General features: G+C 45.0%; 4 protein-coding genes across 4 annotated transcripts; 3 read left to right on the forward strand and 1 right to left on the reverse strand.

The window, feature by feature from the left end:
• Positions 1-4572: 4572 nt before the first annotated feature.
• KVR01_013578 (uncharacterized protein) lies at positions 4573-6115 on the forward strand (the record flags this gene model as incomplete). The annotated part of the gene is made up of 5 exons (XM_044793009.1): positions 4573-4812; positions 4897-5175; positions 5240-5290; positions 5357-5883; positions 5950-6115. The coding sequence occupies 5 exons, from the start codon at positions 4573-4575 to the stop codon at positions 6113-6115; spliced, it is 1263 nt and encodes a 420-aa protein (XP_044637506.1).
• A 4848-nt stretch (positions 6116-10963) lies between these two features.
• Positions 10964-13635, forward strand: KVR01_013544 (uncharacterized protein; the record flags this gene model as incomplete). The annotated part of the gene is made up of 5 exons (XM_044788018.1): positions 10964-11154; positions 11232-11645; positions 11802-12135; positions 12347-13077; positions 13605-13635. 5 exons carry the CDS (start codon positions 10964-10966, stop codon positions 13633-13635), a joined length of 1701 nt encoding a protein of 566 aa, XP_044637472.1.
• Positions 13636-15016: 1381 nt separating this feature from the next.
• KVR01_013540 (uncharacterized protein) lies at positions 15017-16316 on the forward strand. The gene has a single exon (XM_044794818.1). It carries the CDS (start codon positions 15276-15278, stop codon positions 16194-16196), a length of 921 nt encoding a protein of 306 aa, XP_044637468.1. The 5' UTR covers positions 15017-15275; the 3' UTR covers positions 16197-16316.
• Positions 16317-16420: 104 nt separating this feature from the next.
• On the reverse strand, positions 16421-17297 carry KVR01_013569 (uncharacterized protein; the record flags this gene model as incomplete). Its single annotated transcript, XM_044795060.1, has 2 exons — positions 16421-17014; positions 17082-17297. The coding sequence occupies 2 exons, from the start codon at positions 17295-17297 to the stop codon at positions 16421-16423; spliced, it is 810 nt and encodes a 269-aa protein (XP_044637497.1).
• Positions 17298-19068: the final 1771 nt, after the last annotated feature.

Below are 19068 nucleotides of genomic sequence, written 5' to 3' on the forward strand. Positions count from 1 at the left end.
CAGGGAGAGGCGCACTACAGGGTACCCGCAACGAAGTCATCCTGCGTACAGATGATATCACCTGGCATATATAGGGCCAGTATGCGCTGTCTTGATTCACAGACGCAGATTCACCTCTGATCATCTCACCGTTCTTCACCGTCATTGCGCCTGTCGCGGATTTGTGACCGTGTCGACTGATTGTGATCTTCCGTCCTACACTGTTACAAGCGACAAGTCTGCAGGCTCCGATAATCTAATACGATTCAGCGCATGGTCATCTGTCAATTTCGTAGGCCCACACGAGCAGTTTCGGGAACAACATAGACTTTCAGGGCACAGGGCTCTGACGAGCCCCGACAGCGATCAACGACATGGAATCCCATAATAGAAGCGTAGGCTCGGTCCGCCCAGAGTAGACATTCCACAACTTCTTAGGACGGCAAAAGCACTATTGACCAACAGGAGGAACATCAACAGTAGACCCTTGACTTTGAGAACCCACACTTCTTAACTGCCCAAGGGGCCTTGTTGCTGTCTTTTGGACAAGGCAAGGCCTCACACCGCTGTCGTGAGCCATCCGATCGCCCGATTAACACCTGCAACAATATATCATTTCTATCGGAAGCACCAATCTGGGTATTACTAAGACTGCTTCAGAAATTATCCCCTCCTCTCAACAGACAGCTGATTCGCGGTCGAAAACGAATGGTCCAACGACAAGGCAACATATTGTACTGTACCTACCTAGGTACTGTGGGTCTCTACATGTATGCATCATAATAAATGGTCCTCATCATTCCAGCTTTTTATCACCTGCAATTTCTCAGTGCCTTTCTGCATCATTTCATCACGAGTACACAGGATCAGCAAGTAGTGACAAGTGGCACCGGGCTCTGACTGCCAAATCATTAACCCATGGTGTACCGCGGAAGTGTCGGATGGACCGCCAGGTGAGCCCCTACTGATGGACGGGAGAGATCTGGATCATTCCAGAAAGCCAAGATGCTTACCATCCCGAGGACGTGCACCCGGGGTACATGATTCTCCCGGGTTGTTTTACTCCGCAGTATACATCATTCATCCCTGCGCCGCTGGCCTAGTGACTTGCTTCACCTCCACATGATTGAAACCTACGACTTCTACTAAGAACATCCCTTTATATCGAAAAAGTCTCGAATTAAGGGGTGCGGTTTCTTATTTCAACACTCTGATCCTCGGTTAGGAGCTCATGTGCTGGCTTAACGTTTCCCTTCGATCTCCTGTTTGCCTCGCACATTGTATGAGCGTAGAGCCTAACTAGGGAATGGCCAGCCGGGAAAGAAAGGGGGAGCTTTCGGGAAACAATTGGCTTTTGTAAATACCTGGTCAAGAAGAAGGTGCTGTCCGAAAACGATTGCAGATCCATAGTTCCAGACCACCCAAAGGTTGTAGCCGCCCGCAAGGGTCTCGGAAAATATGTTGCAGTGCATCACAAGCGCGCAAACGGCGATGAAACCATCCGGACCTTCTCACCGCTCCTTGCATCTCACCACCCATCCACAATGTATTTAGCAGGAAACGTCGCCCCATCACTGCGCCCTCAGGGTTGTGTCAGGACGCTCAAGGTGGTGCCAACGTTTCTAACTTTTTGTCCACTCGGGTTTGTGCAGGTCAGAGCCGGCAGCTGGCAGTGACGCTCGTTTGCTGACGTGTACACTACCGTGAATCTTCGATCTAGAAACGGTTGTCATGCGAATGGTTTCTCGCTGCTTGCGGGTGTGACGACTCTGGCTGTCTGGCGTACTCGCGGCTTATCTAGGTACACGAAAATGAGTAATAACACAGAGACAAGACAGATGGAACGACTGAGCAGGAATTTGAGTCGTAATAACATCAGGAGCTCTGGCTGATGACCCAATTGGGAGGGGGGGGGGTTGTGGTGGTCATTGAACATTGTAGAATCCGTACGTGCCGGGCATTCTTGTGACAGATGTGAAAGCCAAGGTCAGCCCTTGTCAGGACGGTTGATGGTGGCAGAGACATTTTCATCAGAGGTCTGCTTGCATTCTTTGAATTACTCTATGAAACCTTGGGAACATTAAGTGCCTGAGAAACACAAGGCAGTATCTTCCAAGGTAAACACAGTAAGTTTCCCTATGCAGTGAATTTCACATTTCATTCATAGATGGCTTTTCAAACAGTTGGATAGACAATAAATTGTTTCAGAATGGCACGATTATCAGACAGTTTCGCTTCCAACAAATGGAAAAATGTGAGTCCCGAGCACAGGGTCAAAACCGGGGGATGAGAGTCGCCACTGGTGGTCTGCGTACATATGTAATCACAACATTGAATGACAAGAGGTATTAAAGACTACCTGAAAACATCATATTCTGAGCCATTATTCGTTTAAGGTCCCCTTGATCTCGAAACCGTCAATGTCAAACATATTCATCATGAGCTTCAACTCTTCTGGCATACAAAGCATATCTTGTATCTCAATTCGATTTAAAAGCAACGTCGTGATCTTACCCGATCATGGTGTGGTGCACACCTCCCACTTCATGAAACGGCAGATCGGACCTGCAGTAGTCCTCCCATTTGCTCAGGTTGGTTCTGCGCCATTCTTCTTTGTTAGGAGCAGCGGCCTTCAGCGGGCTGGCATAGGAGACATTAAGAGCATCTACTTCACCATGTGGTTCATAGTCGATAGCCATGCGCGGCAAGTCGTATGCCACATCACGCCAACGGATCACGTTTAATTTGCCAAGCCCGAGCTCCTCCTCCATATGTTCTGCGTCAGACAAATTAAGAATGTAGGTCAGCGCGGCAGTGCGCTCCATGGTTTGACAGTCGCTGTCCTCAATCTCATCCGCAGTTGTTAGGTCTAGGAAGTATACCAAAGGCAGCAGGTAATTATTCCAGTGCATTTATTTCATGCCGGTCTTGATGTGCAGGGTTGCCGTTCACTACACTCAGTGTAGTAGTGTAGTGTAGTGGGTGTAAATAAGCCCACTACACTCCATTACACTGAGGGTATTTTTAAGTCCACTACATTACACTAAGGAGCCCAGTGTGTGTAATGTAGTGGGTTTAAGTGTAAATAGGGGGTAGGGGAGGAGGGTGATAGAGGGAGAGGAAGAGTAGAAAGGGGAGAGGAAAGCTGACTAAGTAGTTAGATAAGATAAGATAAGATAAGAAGAGGAGGAGAAGGAGGAAAAAGATTACTTATTCACCTACTTATTCACCTATTTATTCACCTATTTATTCACCTATTTATTCACCTATTTATTCATCTAGTTATTCACCTATTTATTCACCTATTTATTCACCTATTTATTCACCTATTTATTCACCTATTTATTCACCTATTTATTCACCTATTTATTCACCTATTTATTCACCTATTTATTTACCTATTTATTTATATATTTATTTATATACCCCCCCTAACCCACCCCCTACATTTTAACCCACTACACTACACACACTTACACTGAAGGCCTATACACTACACTATATTTACACTGAGAGTATTTTGAAGTCCACTACACTACACTAACAAGCCCAGTGTGTGTAGTGTAGTGAGCGGCAACCCTGTTGATGTGTGGAGGTAGGTTGAGGCTCCTAAGAAACTGTACCCCGCTGAATCCGTTGGCACCTTCGAACCGCTTGGTAGTCTCGAAAGCAAGCATAGTTCCGTAGCTGTACTCTACAATTGTATTTGGCCCCTGCGGCTGTCGCTTGCAAATGGCTTCGATGTGAACATTCACTGCCTCCACGATGGACTTGAATTGCTCGTGGCCTGGTTCGAAGCCTCTGGCACGAAGTGCATGCCTAGGTAGACTGGCTGGTCTGTCATTATCAGCCAAATTCTGGGCCAGACCGACGAAAACGAGCACTTCTCCGATACCGGGGTGCACAATCCACAGTGGTATCTTGCTTCCGTTCGCGTTGAACACGACCATGGTCAGCCATGAGGTAAAATGTTGACCCGAACGGTTACTGGTGTTGAATTAAGTCATGTCCAGGGCTATGATTTGTGAGGACTGGAGTGTCTAGCTACATAAAATTGAGCATGAGTGAAGAAGTCATTCACTTGAAGGAACATCTTATTTTCAATACCAATAGACATGTGATGCATCAGAATGGGAAAGCATCTTCGAAATGCGATATTGCCTGATGTGCCCCAAGTCACCGTGCCATTGCTTCCTGTGCCTCAGAGAAACATATCGTCCATAGCCTGCTGCAGACATCTTGCTGCCTGCTGCTTTGACTTCGTATGCCTTAGTGTATGCAGGGTACATATGTAGCTCGATGCTTGGATCGAAGCATCTTAAACCAACAACCGTTGGCCCCCCTCTGCTTGTCCGCGCTGACATCACTGCTTGCGCCCCCAGATCAACAGCTCATATTTGTACTTTCATTCCTTGTCATCGGCTCAGCCCATTACTGCGAGGTTTTCTTGCCCGCACTCCCCCTCTCTTCCGCTGCCAACCTTGTCCTCTCAACTGTTTTCCACCCGATATAGTTCACATAATCCATAACAATCTAACTTGACCATCGTCGAGTATCGACAAAAGACCACTTCATTGAACTCTACTACTCATAATGGCTTCGAGCGTATCGATTTCCCGTCTCACCCACCTCGCGACTTCGATTGTGGAGTCCGTGGCAGTACTAGAGGAGATGCTGTCCAAGCAAGGATACCCGTCCCCCACATTCGATGAAGATGCCCCGGCGCTGCTGCCCAAAGACACTGTTAAGGTCAGAGACTTGATAGTTGATGCGGCGGCCGAGGTTCAGGATCTACTTCAAGGTCCTTTGGATATTATATACAGGCATGGATCGGTGAGTGATTATCTATATCTCTCCGAAGCTGGAACCACTCCGTATTACATCTGTCTCTGTCCACAATGATGCTGATCCAAAAAGTTCAACAACTGCGTGTCTCTGCAACTCATTTCTCGCTTCAAGATCGCCAGTCTTGTCCCCTCCGGTGGCAAGACTACATACGCAGAAATTGCCCAGTCGACTGGTCTACAAGAGAATGCCGTGCGGCGGACTCTAAGACACGCAATGACTATGCGGGTATTCCGAGAGCCTGAGCCTGGGATGGTGGCACACACGCAAGCGTCTAAATCGCTGATGGATCCTGTCGCGAATGATTGGGTGGGTTGTGGCACGGAAGAGATGTGGCAAACATCTACAAGGGCAAGACCAGCACCCATAACATTGACTCGGGAATTTGAACAAAGCTGATAAACTGCGTTACAAGATGGTTGATGCACTACAAAAGTGGCCTGGTACACAGGAACCAAACGAGACGGTAGGCTTTTTGTTTTCTCATCGTATTCATGTTGGACTTTCCAAACGTCATTGACACTGGTCGCAGGCATTCGCCCTATTCAACGGGACCGATGAGAGCATTTACCAGGTTCTGGGGGAAAATCCCAAACGAGCAAATCGATTTGCAAACTGTATGAAGGCGTACATGTCAATGCAGGAGTACAATGCGTCTCATGTTGTCAACAACTATGACTGGGAGTCCCTAGGCCCGGTCAAACTGGTCGATGTTGGTGGAGGCACTGGACACGTTACGATGGAGTTGACCAAAGCCTTTCCTCGTATCTCTGTTGTTGTGCAAGACATGGAAAAAATGATCGAGGGGGCCGAAGCTAACATCCCTGCGGAACTCAAAGATAGATTCGAGTTCATGGTTCAGGACTTATTCGCCCCGCAGACTGTACAGGCTGATGTCTATTTCCTGCGTTGGGTTTTTCATAACTGGACGGATAAGTACTGCGCCTTGATTTTGAAGGCACTCATCCCAGCTCTAAAACCAGGCGCAAGGGTCATCATCAATGAGACTTGCATGCCCGAGCCAGGTGGAATCGCACACTGGAGAGAGAAGTATCTGAGGTAAGTCCTCTCTGCGAGTTTCTCTCTGGTGAATTGTGGACTGAGTAGTCTTGTTTGAAAATTTAGGTCATTCGACCTCGTCATGACAGGGTGCTTCGCTTCTCACGAGAGGAGTCTTGATGAGTGGAAGGCGTTGCTCGCAGGAGTGGACCCGAGATTCATCTTCCAGAAGGTGGGGGAGTCGGACGACTCTGCACTTGCAATCATGGAGTTTGTTTGGGTTCAAGATTGATATTTTGTGTACCTCTCAATTGGTCGAACTTGGGTCCAAAAGCATTTGCATCTGAAATTGGGCTGGCTTTCATCACTCCCATGTTATCATTTGACTGAACATGTGGCCAAGAACTGCTGTGGCCAGCAGGTGTAACACATTGAATGTGAGCATTATTTACGCTCAATTCATGCAATGGTGATTCCCAATGCATCACACTGTGCCAGGAATAATCAATTACACGTTAGATGCAGTTGTTGGTGATTTGCCCTTGGAGCACCATCAACTTCCTGGTAGTATGAGCGTTTACCACTGTCAACTGGTATGAAGGCGCCACATACATTTTATATTCGTGTGGATTAGAGCGTAAAACACATGGTTGGTTCAAAAACAGTGAACAGTTTCCAGTCCGAGTGACAAGCAGATCGTTCCTTGTTGATACAAAGACCAAGCTCGACCAGCCTGGCGATATGGATAATAAATATGTGTCGCTGCAGGTTTCAGGTTGCTATCTGCCAACAGCGACAGCAAGTCCCAGATTGCTGTCCCTGCCGCAATGACAATAGATAATCTGTCAGGGCATTTAAGCACTACAGGCTTCAAATTATTCCCAGGCTGTTGGTCGTAGGATCCTGTCATACATTTCTGGACCGACAGCATCTTTAGGCAAACACCTGTCAGAAGATGCAGTCACAAGCCTTAAACATACTCCAATATCCCCTTGTCATATGCTATATGATGCATTATAGCATGTTGTTGGTGGTATTTCAGAACCACATTAACTTTACAATGTCCAATCATCTCACCGCCAACGGCTTCATGCCATTGCCACCTACGTGCTCTGTATCAAGGGGTTCAACAATTATCTGAGTTATAGATGCTATTGTATACCTTCCTCCTCCCTCCTACATTATACCCTCCTTATCCTCCCTCCTACTCTATTTTCATTTTTATTACTATTAGAAAGTAAATTAAAAACTAGAAATTATTTATTATTAAGAAAACCTTTTTTTATATTAGAAATTATAATTCTTTTAAAATATAAAGTGAAAAAATAAATAATTATATTACTTTTCTTTTATTCTATTTATATTTTTTATATTATTATAATTAAATTTTATTTTTAACTTTATTAATAATATAATTCTTATATATAAAAGAATACTTTATAATATATTATTAATAATAATTAATATATATATATTGAAAATTAATAAATAAGTTATAATTTTATAAAGAAAAAGTATAAAAATAAAGATAGAAATATATAATAAATAAATATTATTATAAATCTTTAATTAATTATAACTTTATAATTATTATATTTAAATTTTATATTATATTCTTTTAAAATTTATATATAAATTATTTAATTATATATTTTTAAAAATAAAATAAAATATATAATATAATATATAAATTATTCATATTTTTTTTAATTTTATTATTAAACTAAAAGTAAATAGTTAGGGTTTTAAAGGAATAAAATATAATATATCTTTTAAAGATTAATTTAATTAAATTTACTATATAGGACTTTTTATAGTAACTTTATAATCTATTATATTTATAATACTATCTATTATTAAAAAACACCTTTCTATACTAATGCACTAGGCTACACCTAATTAGTTTAGGTTAGCATTATCAGCCTTAATATAGACTAGTTTATTAAAGGTTAAAGCTATTATAGATTATAGGCTGCCTAGTCTTAACGCTATTAAGTACTATATATAATATTATTATATAACTTAGGTATAAGTTAGTTGAAATAGGTAAAGATAAAGCTATTATTCCTTTAAAAGTTCTAACTTTATTCTATAAGTAAATACCTATTAAGTAAAGCTACTTAAAAGTAGTTACTTAGCCTACTAAATTAAGAGATAACTAGATAAGATAACTATACTCTATTACTATATATAGTATTTAAGTTTATAATTCTAATAGTTTATAAATAAAAGAAGAAATAGTTATTAATAATTAAGTTTATAATTATATAAAGGTAGACCTCTATTTTAAAAAGAAGTTATTATTATTTAAAATAATTAATATATTTTAGAAAAGTTAAAGGATTATAAGTTTAATTTAAAGTATATTAAAATTTATAAGAATCTTAAATTTAAGCTTAAAGAATATAAAGCTTTAACTTATTTAAAAGGAAAGATTAAAGAAACTTAAGGAGAGGTTTAGATTAAACTAAACTAAATTATAATATAATAAAATAATTAAATAAAAATTAATTAAAATTTTATAATTATAAATCTTTAAATTTCATATTTAGGAGGGATAATATAATATATATTATAATATCTTTTAAATATAAAGTTTATAAATTTATAATTATAAAATTTTAATTAATCTTTATTTAATTATTTTATTATACTATAATTTAATCTAACTTTATTTAAACCTCTTCTTAAATCTATTTAATATTTTCTATTTAAATAAATTAAATTTAAATTAAAACTTTTAAACTTAAATTTAAAATTCTTATAAATTTTAATTTACTTTAAATTAAATTTATAATCTTTTAACCTTTTAAAAATATATTAATTATTTTAAATAATAATAACTTCTTTTAAAATAAAATTTACTTTTATATAATTATAAATTTAATTATTAATAATTATTTCTTTTCTATTTATAAGTTATTAGAACTATAAACTTAAATATTATATATAGTAATAGATATAGTTATCTTACTTAAAGGTTATTTTTAATTTAATAAGTTAATTAAGTAACTACTTTTAAGTAGTTTTACTTAATAGGTATTTATTTATAAAATAAAGTTAGAACTTTTAAAGGAATAATAGCTTTATTTTTACTTATTTTAACTAATTTAAAAGCTTAAATTATATAATAATATTATATATAATATTTAATAATATTAAAATTAACTTATAATTTATAATAAGTTTACTCTTTAATAAATTAATAACGTTAACTTAAATAAACTAAGTATAACTTAATATATTAATATAAAAGATATCTTTTAATAATAAATAGTATTATAAATATAAATTATAAAGTTACTATAAAAAATTATATATAATAAACTTAATTAATTTAATTTTTAAAAGATATATTATATTTTATTCTTTTAAAACCTTAACTATTTATTTTTAATTTAATAATAAAATTAAAAAAATATAAATAGTCTATATACTATAGTATATATAATAGTTAATAATTTATATAAATATAATCTTAAAAATAATAAATTAATTCTTTAAAAATAAGATAACTAGCTCTTAAGGCCCTAGTAAGAGTTCCCTACCTAGTATAGTGTGGGTGCCTAGTTGGTGAGGTTAGGTTGAACGGAGGGTTCGGATTGGCTGCAGGTAGTTGTTGCCTTGTATGAACCGAATTCAGCCCTGAATTATCCATTTATTGCCCTGTGAATATCCGTTCTCTTAGAATTTGCTTCAAAATGTGACTTGCATCGGAGGCCATTAATGACGTCAGAATCTTCAGCCTGAAGATTATGATGTCATTCCATGGGCCTTGCCCGCGGCTTATATAATCTCGGTAGTCAGCTCCCAAGATTAAGTAAGCACTTGCTCACCTACATTAATGTTGTTATACCGCAATGTCTTCCGAGCATCATGTTCCACATCCAACCTTAGGATGCATTGGTGACGAACTACATGTGCAAATATAATTCCAGATACAGCTTATGCCCCGTCAGACGATCAGTAACGCCAGACAGCCGCGAGTGTATGCCAACACAGGACGACCACAATGGTGCAGCCTGTAAGGGAGCTGTATGTATCCAGAGGCCGCGATACCCCTTTGCCCTTAGAATGGAGATACGTGAAGCCTGTGTGTGAGCCGCACATCCTTTAGTACCATCGCCATTCTGTCTAGTATACTGTAATCACTGATGTGGCGTGGCTTGCTGTCTACTTATGTACTTCAAGTCGAACGCTTCTAGGTGCAAAAGTTACATACATATGTATTCATGGATGGCTGCAGGACTAATATAAAGTGAAACTGACGAATGGAAAGCTATGGCATAGTATACTGAGCGTGTGAAGAAGCAGTCGGGAAATGCGGTTTGGAAACCCGGTGGTCTTGGTTCTCACATGGTTGGTGGGTGGGATTATGGCCCTCCAGGTGGAGTTCTGTACAGAGATGTTGCATGTCTAGATACTCGTTTGAACGAATTCCAGGCGCCAATATTTAAATAGATCAGAAGTGAAATTTAATTGCATACCTAGGTACCTACCCAACCTCACCCTGGCGGTTTGGCCTGCGTAGTTCGGGTACTCACACCTGACTACAGGGGGCCAAGGGGAGTGGATATTTTCTGCGTCCGTAACAAGAATAGGGTTTATTGCATACCACATAACAACCCCCCCCCCTTCTCATATGGCCCGCGAGCAACTATAAAAGGGACAAGCTTGAAGATTTGGAACAGTTTCTGTTGATGGCTTTTTCATCCTTCCAACATCTTCTTCCCAACCATTTGGAGTACTCCTGGTTGATCTATCCTTCTGCTAGCACTGCTACATCGTGTTGTTCACAATCCATAACTTTGGGAGCTGCCACGCCCGACAGTATACCTAGGCGCCCACACACCTTGGGCGCTCCTGTCCTCAGCATCGTCTCATCACCTGGCACGCGTCTCAACCCACACCCCTTTCACGCAACGTCTTCAATTTCTGCACCTATGCAGGTGGCCTGTATGCTGGCACACGGATACATGCTGCCTAGAACCTGTTCCCTTTCTTCATCTCTCTCCGTCTACACCTTTTGTCCTTAGAACGCATCAAGAACCTTCCTACCAGCTCACTGTTATTCCAATCACCCTTTCAATCACCTCAACCAGTCGCCTAGAATCCATCAACCTGTGGGAACGTGAGCATCATGAGTCAACTCAAAGACCAAAGCATTGCCCAAAGGGGCTCTGCGTCGTTGGACACCAACAAAAGCGACGATGAGGAACGTCTTCCTTCATTCAAATCCATCAAAACGAAAAAGAAAATCAGTTTGGGCGTCGATGCTACCTACACGGACTGGGATCCTCGTGAAGCGTTTCGCGAGTTCATTCAAAACTGGTATAAACATCTTCCTCTCTGCTTTCACACCTCGTCTTATTTTCTCAGGATTTGTCGAAGGCTAATAATAGCCACAGGCGTGATGCGATCCTCGAGTCAAACGGGCTTGCACCAAAGGACTTATATGTCCAACGTGAAGCCATAGGCGAAGCAAATGGCGAAGCGACACCCCCAAGTGGCGACACCGAGATCGTTTACAAAGCATTCCGTCGTGATGTCAAGGACAGCGCAGAGTGTCTCGGATTTGTGCGGTACAAGGGCTGCGACGGCCAGGGAACGATTGAAATCACGAACCTGAGGGCTGCACTGCAGACGAGATCTTTCCACCTTGGGACGACAAGCAAGAAGCACCGTGAAGATCAGGCGGGAGCTCACGGCGAGGGTTTAAAGGTTGCCGCCATAAACCTCATGCGTAAGGATCGGAACTATCACGTGTCTGGTCACACGGCCGGGTGTAAGCTATTATTCAAATTCGACAAAGATCGATCTTTGTGCATTTGGGCGAGTCGCATCAAGTCGGATGGGACCCAACAGCCTACGAAGCTCCTCTTACCAACTCCGACAGTCGACGTAAATACCGACGTTCAATTCATGATTGGAGAGTCCCAAGCCGGCCGAAATGAGTTTGGTGAAAGTGTCACGCGGAGCCCTGTTCAGCAGGAAGATTTCAAGTTCTGGATCAAGGTCGCATTGTTCTTCACTGAGGTTGAGGGCGGGGATGCAAGCATTGTATCCACTGTTCACGGCGATTTACTCATCTCTGCGGACCAACGCGGCAAATTGTACCTGAAGGGGCTTTTGCTCTCTGAGAGTACGCGTTCTCGTTCGGCGAGCGTTACTGGACGTCCACTTGGCTTTGGATACAACTTCGCATCCGGAAGAACCAACCGGGACAGGCGCTCGCTTGTTAATAACGAGTCGGAGGCCATTTGCAAGATATTGATCGAGGCACTGGAAGTGAGGCCAGATCAAGTAGGAAGGGTATGTGATCTACTCAATTCAGATGAGCATCGGTACGCAGAAGGCGAATGCAGTCAACAATCTTGGCCCGAAAGGACAGCGCTCCTGTTCAAGCAACACCTTCTGCGAGGAGAGTTTGCAAATCGCTGGTTTTACTCTAGCGGCGAGATGAGGAGGGTAAGTGTGTCCGCCCACAATTTCCGAATCGTTAACTAATAAACTTTTTCTCTAGACCCCGGGCCTCCTACGGATCATCAAAGGCATGGGAAAGCAGCCCTTCCACTTAAGTGACAAGTTGTGGGCCATCTTGAACTACCGTCTTCTCGTCAATACTGCCGAGAAAGAGGCCCAGCGGCGCTACATGAAAGCCCCTATAGTGCCAGTTCCAGAGACTACTTTTGCGACATCATTGAACCGTCTCCTTGAAGCTTGCATACGCGCTTGCTCCCACAGTCAGATTATGGGAATGGAACTCGAGTTCGTCGATGCCGGCCTGAATCACCTGAATCTCTGTGTTTTTGAGAAAACTTCAAGTTTGGAGGAAACTTCAAGTTGGTTGGTGCGAATACACAAGCGATGGCTTTCCATGGATACCGCGGTCGCAAAGCTCGGCCTTATTGGAAACGTGGTTGAGGCTCGTGCTGCTGTCTTTGCGGCAAAGAAATTGTTTTCCGACTTGGTCAGGAATGTTCCGAGTGAGAAATTCCTACAGGAGGGCAGCTCGGAGCTACCGGAAGACCACATGGAACAGCAAGTTCAACGGGCAGATCAGCGATTGGAAAACTATCAGATGATGCACGTGGGCATCGTTGACACGACGCACAAAGGCCATCTTGGTCTTACAGTGGAGTGGACAGTCAACGATGGACAACAAGAGGATCTTCAAAATATCGAAATCCAATGTCACCGAGTCTCTCGCTGCTCCCGACTTCGAGATAGACTCTTGACAGGTAAAGATGGTATGTGTTCCAAGGCTTATGAAGAAGCCCTCACCTTGTACCCCTTCTGAGCATCTGCTGAAACATTTGGGCCTTAGTCAAGGCAGACACGATGGCTTGTATTACTCAGGTACAGCCAGGAGATTTCGATGGGCCACCTTGCCGGGTCCACCGAACTAACCGCCGCCGAGGAACGCTGTGTGAGACTGGTCTCAAAGAAGGAGAGGAATACTTTTTTCTCCTCGCGACACCTGCGGATGAACATTCACTTGTCCGCGTGTCCCAGACAACGCGTGTGGTTGCACGAGCAGGAGCAGAAGTCCCTACAGATCGATCCACTCCCGGACGAAATAGTGACGACTCGTTCTGTAAGTTTCCGTTGATTGGAGTCCTTCTAATCGCTGCTGCATACTGACAGATGCCTTGGCAGCTCTTGGGCACCGGGTTGAGGCCCACGAGCTTCTCGAGCAGGCGCTGGCTAGCAACAGATGGTACAACGCTGAGAACTCCCATGGCGTGCGTGCAGTCATCGGTTTCATCAAAGGGGAAAAGTCTCACCCATATGAGTCGAGGAAGCGCCTGAGAGCGGACTGAATCCACTCGTAACGGTTGGGCGAATCTGTCAGTCCCGTGGTATCATCATGGGCGTCTTTGGCAACGACACAGTGTGTTGGTTTGTGCATTTTTATCGTTTCACTAAGTTGAAGAAAAGTGACAAAAAAAAGGTGAAAATAAGAAAAACCACGAATGAAAACATGAAGAGGGGGTACGGTGCCGCGAAGAGTGTAGCTACACTGTTTCAACAACAGTACCTAGTGTAGCCATTTTTTACTTGCTGTCTAGGTTAGCTATCGACTGTTTCAACAACAGTAGTGTAGCCATAATAACATGAATTATTCCTTTTTCCACTTGCTAGATCACAACGCCCGAATTCTCAGGTATACTGAGACCTAGGAAGACTGGGATTAAGCACAGATATAAAAACCTCAGTGACAGAGCATATTCTTGTCGCAGATTTGAAGACCGAAGTAGCACTTAACACAAAGGGATGTGATATTTCCCACTACTCAATACTGTGCCTGAACATTTGACACGTTTCCAGTCGTTGTGTAATGTTTTGCAATCCATATTTCATGGCCTGTACAGGAATTTTGAAGAGTCACAGACCGTGCAGTGTCTGATAGCAGCCTTCCTCAACAAGTCACCTCAAGTGCTACGGGAGTGGGACGACCGCGTGAGCGAAGTAGTGATTATCTCACTGCAATGCGTATGCCCACGAGTGGCCTTGTATTCTTGCACCCAAAATAGGCCATTCTTGATTTGTAAAGGTGGAGCTAACAAATGTTGCCCTCACTAGATTGGATTATCTTCGGGGTAGCTTTCTCTTCGTCTGTAAACTAGGTCATACCATGAACTCAAGTTGTTGGCAATGTTTAGCGATGTATTTTGGAATCCAGCAAACCCAGGTGGCTTTTGTTATCTTCCTGAGGCCGGAGCGGGTTGATTCAAAGCGAAACAACTCAAGAAAGGTAGGGTATGTTGGTGAGGTCGTCTGGCGGAACATATACCATTGGAAATCTGACTTGTCTCATAAATTGATGCCGGATCACACTGGGGTCTTGTGGCAATATGCCACGCATGGAGTACTAGTAACATGGTTATGTAGATGGATACGATTCAAATGATTAACGGAAAGTCGAATGGGTTCCAAGAATAGCCGGAGACCGCCATTAAGTGGAATTGGCAAGTCCAGAAGATCATAGTCAGCTTCACTGAGTGACCGACAACAGAAGCCTGGAGGGTCATGAATACTCAGCGATGTGTCAGATTCAGGGTGGCTAAGCAGTAGCGCAGAAGCCCGATAAAGCAGCACGTACGCCGAGAATGTCAGATAAAAAGTGGAATAGCCGACGAGTGTCTACCCAGGTGAGAAGCTGACCTCATCCATGGATCAAAGCTCCTGCGTCTCGTATGGCGTGTTTGCAGTCTCCAGATGTCTGCCAAGTCACAGACGTCCAAACTCATCTTGTGTCTCGAGTATGTTGATCGAGCTAGATTCGACCTAGTGATCGGCTCCGCGGTCGGCTTTGAGGAACATCGAAACTAGCGTGCTGCGGGCCAGTTTGAAACATCGTCTTCATGCAGGCTTAAGTCGTTGGCTCAGATCAGAACCTACGAAATTCACGGCAACCAAGTTGAAAAGCTGAGAGAACAAGCAAAGCTATGGCAGACGAGAAACACAAGATCCCATCAGCACCCGCCGAAGGCTCCGCTGACAGAGGCGAAGAGCCGCCGCCTGCCTACGACGACTCAGCCCCAGGCCCGTCGTCTCGCCCATCAGCAACCTCCTCTCAGCAGCAACCCGAGGGACCATCGCCCAAGGACCCCTTCAACTTCCCTCAGGGCGAGAGCCTCCCCTCATACACGGAATCCACCCCGTTCAACAAGCCCATAGCCGTCCCGCAGTCCCGCCCAGACGCAGCAGCGCCTTTCATACCGGCCTATGCCCCAGCCCTGCTCACCCGCGGCGTCACCCCGGAGACATGGCACGCCTTCGTCACGACCGTCTCCGCCTTCCTAACCGCCAACGTCTCGTCCAAGGCCCTCGCCCACGCGGGCGACATGGCCAAGCACCTAGGTTCGACGCCGGCCTCGTTCGGAAAGAACGTCGCGCGGAACGCCAAGACGGTGGGCAGTCACGTCCGCGACGAGGCGAAGCGGGGCAACGTCGTCGGCGCGGCGTTTGGCGCGGTGGGCGGCGCCATCTCTCTGACGCTCGGCACCGTGTTCGGGGCGGTCGGGGCCGCCACGGCCATGCCGATCACCGCGATTGGGGCTGTTGCGAAGAAGCCCAAGACGCCGAGGGAGAGGGCGGCTGCGTATGTGGTTGTTGCGAACAAGGACTGGTTGAACTCGAGGGGGCTGATCGCGTCGATCCTCGACACGCAGGAGCTGTGCCGGGCCGTCGTGGTTGACGACGTGCGGGAGCTGATCGAACAGGCCGGGCAGGGCAAGGATGGCACTGCGGCCGGTCAGCTCCAGAGCCTCGAGAGGTACTTTTGTGAGTTGAAGGTTGGTGGGACGGAGACACTGGAACTGGGGCCAAAGACGCTTTGGTTGGTAGTAAATCAATTACTAGTATGATAGGGACTTCAGGTCGTCATTATTCACGGTCGAACACAACTGGGGTACTTGGTACGGCATCAACTTGGGTTGGAAAAGTCCTGTCACTGCAATTCTGCCAGTTTTCGATGGAGGCTAGAGTCCGCTGTGGTTTTGTATTAAATTAATTTTGTAGAGCTATGTGCCACTGGAAGTTTGTGAGCTTCTGATGACGTGCAATATCCTTCCTAGGTACCATCATCACTTTAGGCCCAGTTCTCGGAGTAACGATTATCTACACGACCTTGGCGAAGAACATCAGAATCCGTGTCACTCTGAGAAGACGTTACCAATTCAACAGTCTTGGTGACCTGAACCCTCCCCTGGTGTTCCCGCTGCCAGAGCTCTTCTTCCGACTCGCTAGCCATGTGCCGAGTGATGCTCACGTCCACGACAGGCCCAGCCGTGCCCTTCCGAGACGCGGCAGACCGCAGCTTCTTCCCCCTCGCGTCCATGGATGAGAGCTTGTATCCAGCGCTGCCGCTGATCGGCTCAGACTGGTCATTGCTGGAGCCGCCCGTCATCCCCGAGTACAGCGCCTTCATAGCGGGCAGGTTCACTGCCAGTATTGCGAGCTGGATCTCGAACGCCGCCACGATCACCATGTTGCCCAGGACGAAAGAGGGGTCCTCGGTGGAGCCCAGCTCTGCGAGGACGATGAACCGGCACGCGGCCACGACCACCGAAGACGCCCCAAAGCCCAGGACGCCGGTGACTGCGATCTTCTTCCGACGGGACATGTTCAGATTCCAGACTGTGCGGATGGGGAGGACGAGGATTATGACATCTGTGATGATGTTCTGCGCTGCGTTAGAACAACATGGTGCTTGTTTGACATAGTTTCCGAAGTTGTGGGGGCACAGTTACCAGTATTGATGGACCCAGCAAGAGCACGCCCTTGTTGATGCACTTGGCGTCGGGGTGAGCCTGTGGGTGGAAGTACGCGTCCAGTGGTGCGCATTGAAGCAGGGCCAAGAGCCAGTTGATAATCATGAATAACGTATTGAGGCCCATGGTTGCAAAGCACGTGATCCGGAATGTGCGGTTGGGCGATAGACGGATATAGAAAATGAGGAAGGTCATTTTGATCGTCCAGTGTGTGATCATATACCATATCTCCTCGATAAAGAGCCACTGCACTAAAGAGTTAGTGGTAGTTGCGGGGTTTCTGCGACTTTTGACATACTAGAGTGATTTTCTCGAGCTGGTATGGTGACAAAGTGGAAGCGTGACTGTGTTGTCACGAAAGTCAGTTCAGGCGGGTCTTCTTCGGGACCAGTTGACAGTGATACTTACAGGCCGGATCCGTAATGAAGAAACATATATAGAACCACTTGCTGCATAGTGTTTACTAACTTGTTGACGGTCCGATGTTAGCGTCTAGTTTGCTGGCCAAAATGCAGCAAGTGGTTTTTGCAGCGCGTCTGCTTTGCCAGTCTTCAGTGGAGGGGGTTGAAAGAGGGCAACAAACCAGCAGGAAAACGGAGAGAACATCATCCCAGCCGAAAGCGTTTTTCACTATTGCTCTGCAATAGAACCTGAGAAAGAAGGACATCGCCCCAATAGCGAATGATACCGAGGCGATAGTGTAAGCCAACGGTTGAAGATTGTCCACCGCCATGATGATGCTGTTCGGGCACGCCACAGCCCTCGCGGTAAAGAAAGAAGTGAAAGAATGAATCTGCTTCAAGGCAAGCTGCAGGTATCGTCGGCTGCAGGAAGGCTAGGGAATTTACCCATATTGGGAGCACAATATCCTCACGGGCTTAGTAAGTTGCAAAGCCCGGAATGCCAGGAAACGCCTATGTGTCCAGCCCACACTGCCCCTGAGGCTCGAACTTTAGAACCGAATCAAGGGCCTCGGTCTGGGTATCTTTGGGTGTCCATTTTGATATCCTAATGAGGTACCGATCCACTAAATTGCAATGCGAACGACATTGAGTCATGTCTAGACGACATATCACCTTTTTGAAGTATTGAACGCTAGTTAGTTGTGGTGATCAAGTTGGCTGGACGCTCGCTGCAACGTCCTTTCTCCATTTTGACTAATTTGAGGCTCCACGCCTAGAAAGTCAAATTCAAACATTACATCTCCGTGGTGGTCAGTACCAGTAATTAAGCTGGTGAAGTACCGTGTAGCTTTCGCCCTTTCTTTTTTTGTGCAGTTCATAACCTTTCACAAGAAGGCATCCCGCGAGTCCCGCTCACGGGATCGACCTGTAGACCCGTGCGAGAGGGGGAACGGTGCCGGTCGATCCAGCTTCAGGGGTTGTGGCCCATCACTGCCCTGATATCCTCAAGGGCTCCAGGCTTGAGGCTGGAGCACCAAGATTCGGGGATGTTGCATCCGGATCCGACGCGCAGCAGTCCCCTTTTCGATTTTCTCGGGCGGGGAGCTTTGCTGTGCTGTTTGATCTCCACTATGATACCGCGTTGGGAACTTGTCAACAGCCAACTGCTTTCCGTGACTGCGTTCTGATCCACTGCCGTTACTTTGCGAATGGCGCCTATGAAAGTCCGACTAGGCCAATGAGATAGAGGTGATTAGCGCGTGGTATTTGAAGCCCGTCTTTAAATACGACAACGGTGAGGAGATTCTCCAACTGATGCACCGTGGCTGCTGCTTGTTGTCAGCACACTTCGGCTCGGGCTCATCGCAGACATGGCTTCATCTTCAGGAGTCGCGGAGACTCTCCGGGCTTTCTTAGGCGTTGACTGTGTCCAGGCCGCCTCAACTGCCGCGGTCTTGGGGTTAGTCTTCCACCACACGATCCTACGTACCGTGGAGGTGGAACAGTTCATGTATACTCTTGTTGGCCTAGGGTTCATCAGTATTTTAGCCCTGTTTGCTGTG

This window comes from Diaporthe batatas (genome assembly GCF_019321695.1).
Source record: "Diaporthe batatas strain CRI 302-4 chromosome Unknown Contig00028, whole genome shotgun sequence".
Lineage (NCBI taxonomy): Eukaryota > Fungi > Ascomycota > Sordariomycetes > Diaporthales > Diaporthaceae > Diaporthe > Diaporthe batatas.

Bases quoted from the DNA above. Each gene is read 5' to 3' on its own strand.
- KVR01_013540 (XM_044794818.1), top strand. From the start codon at position 15,276: ATGGCAGACGAGAAACACAAGATCCCATCAGCACCCGCCGAAGGCTCC.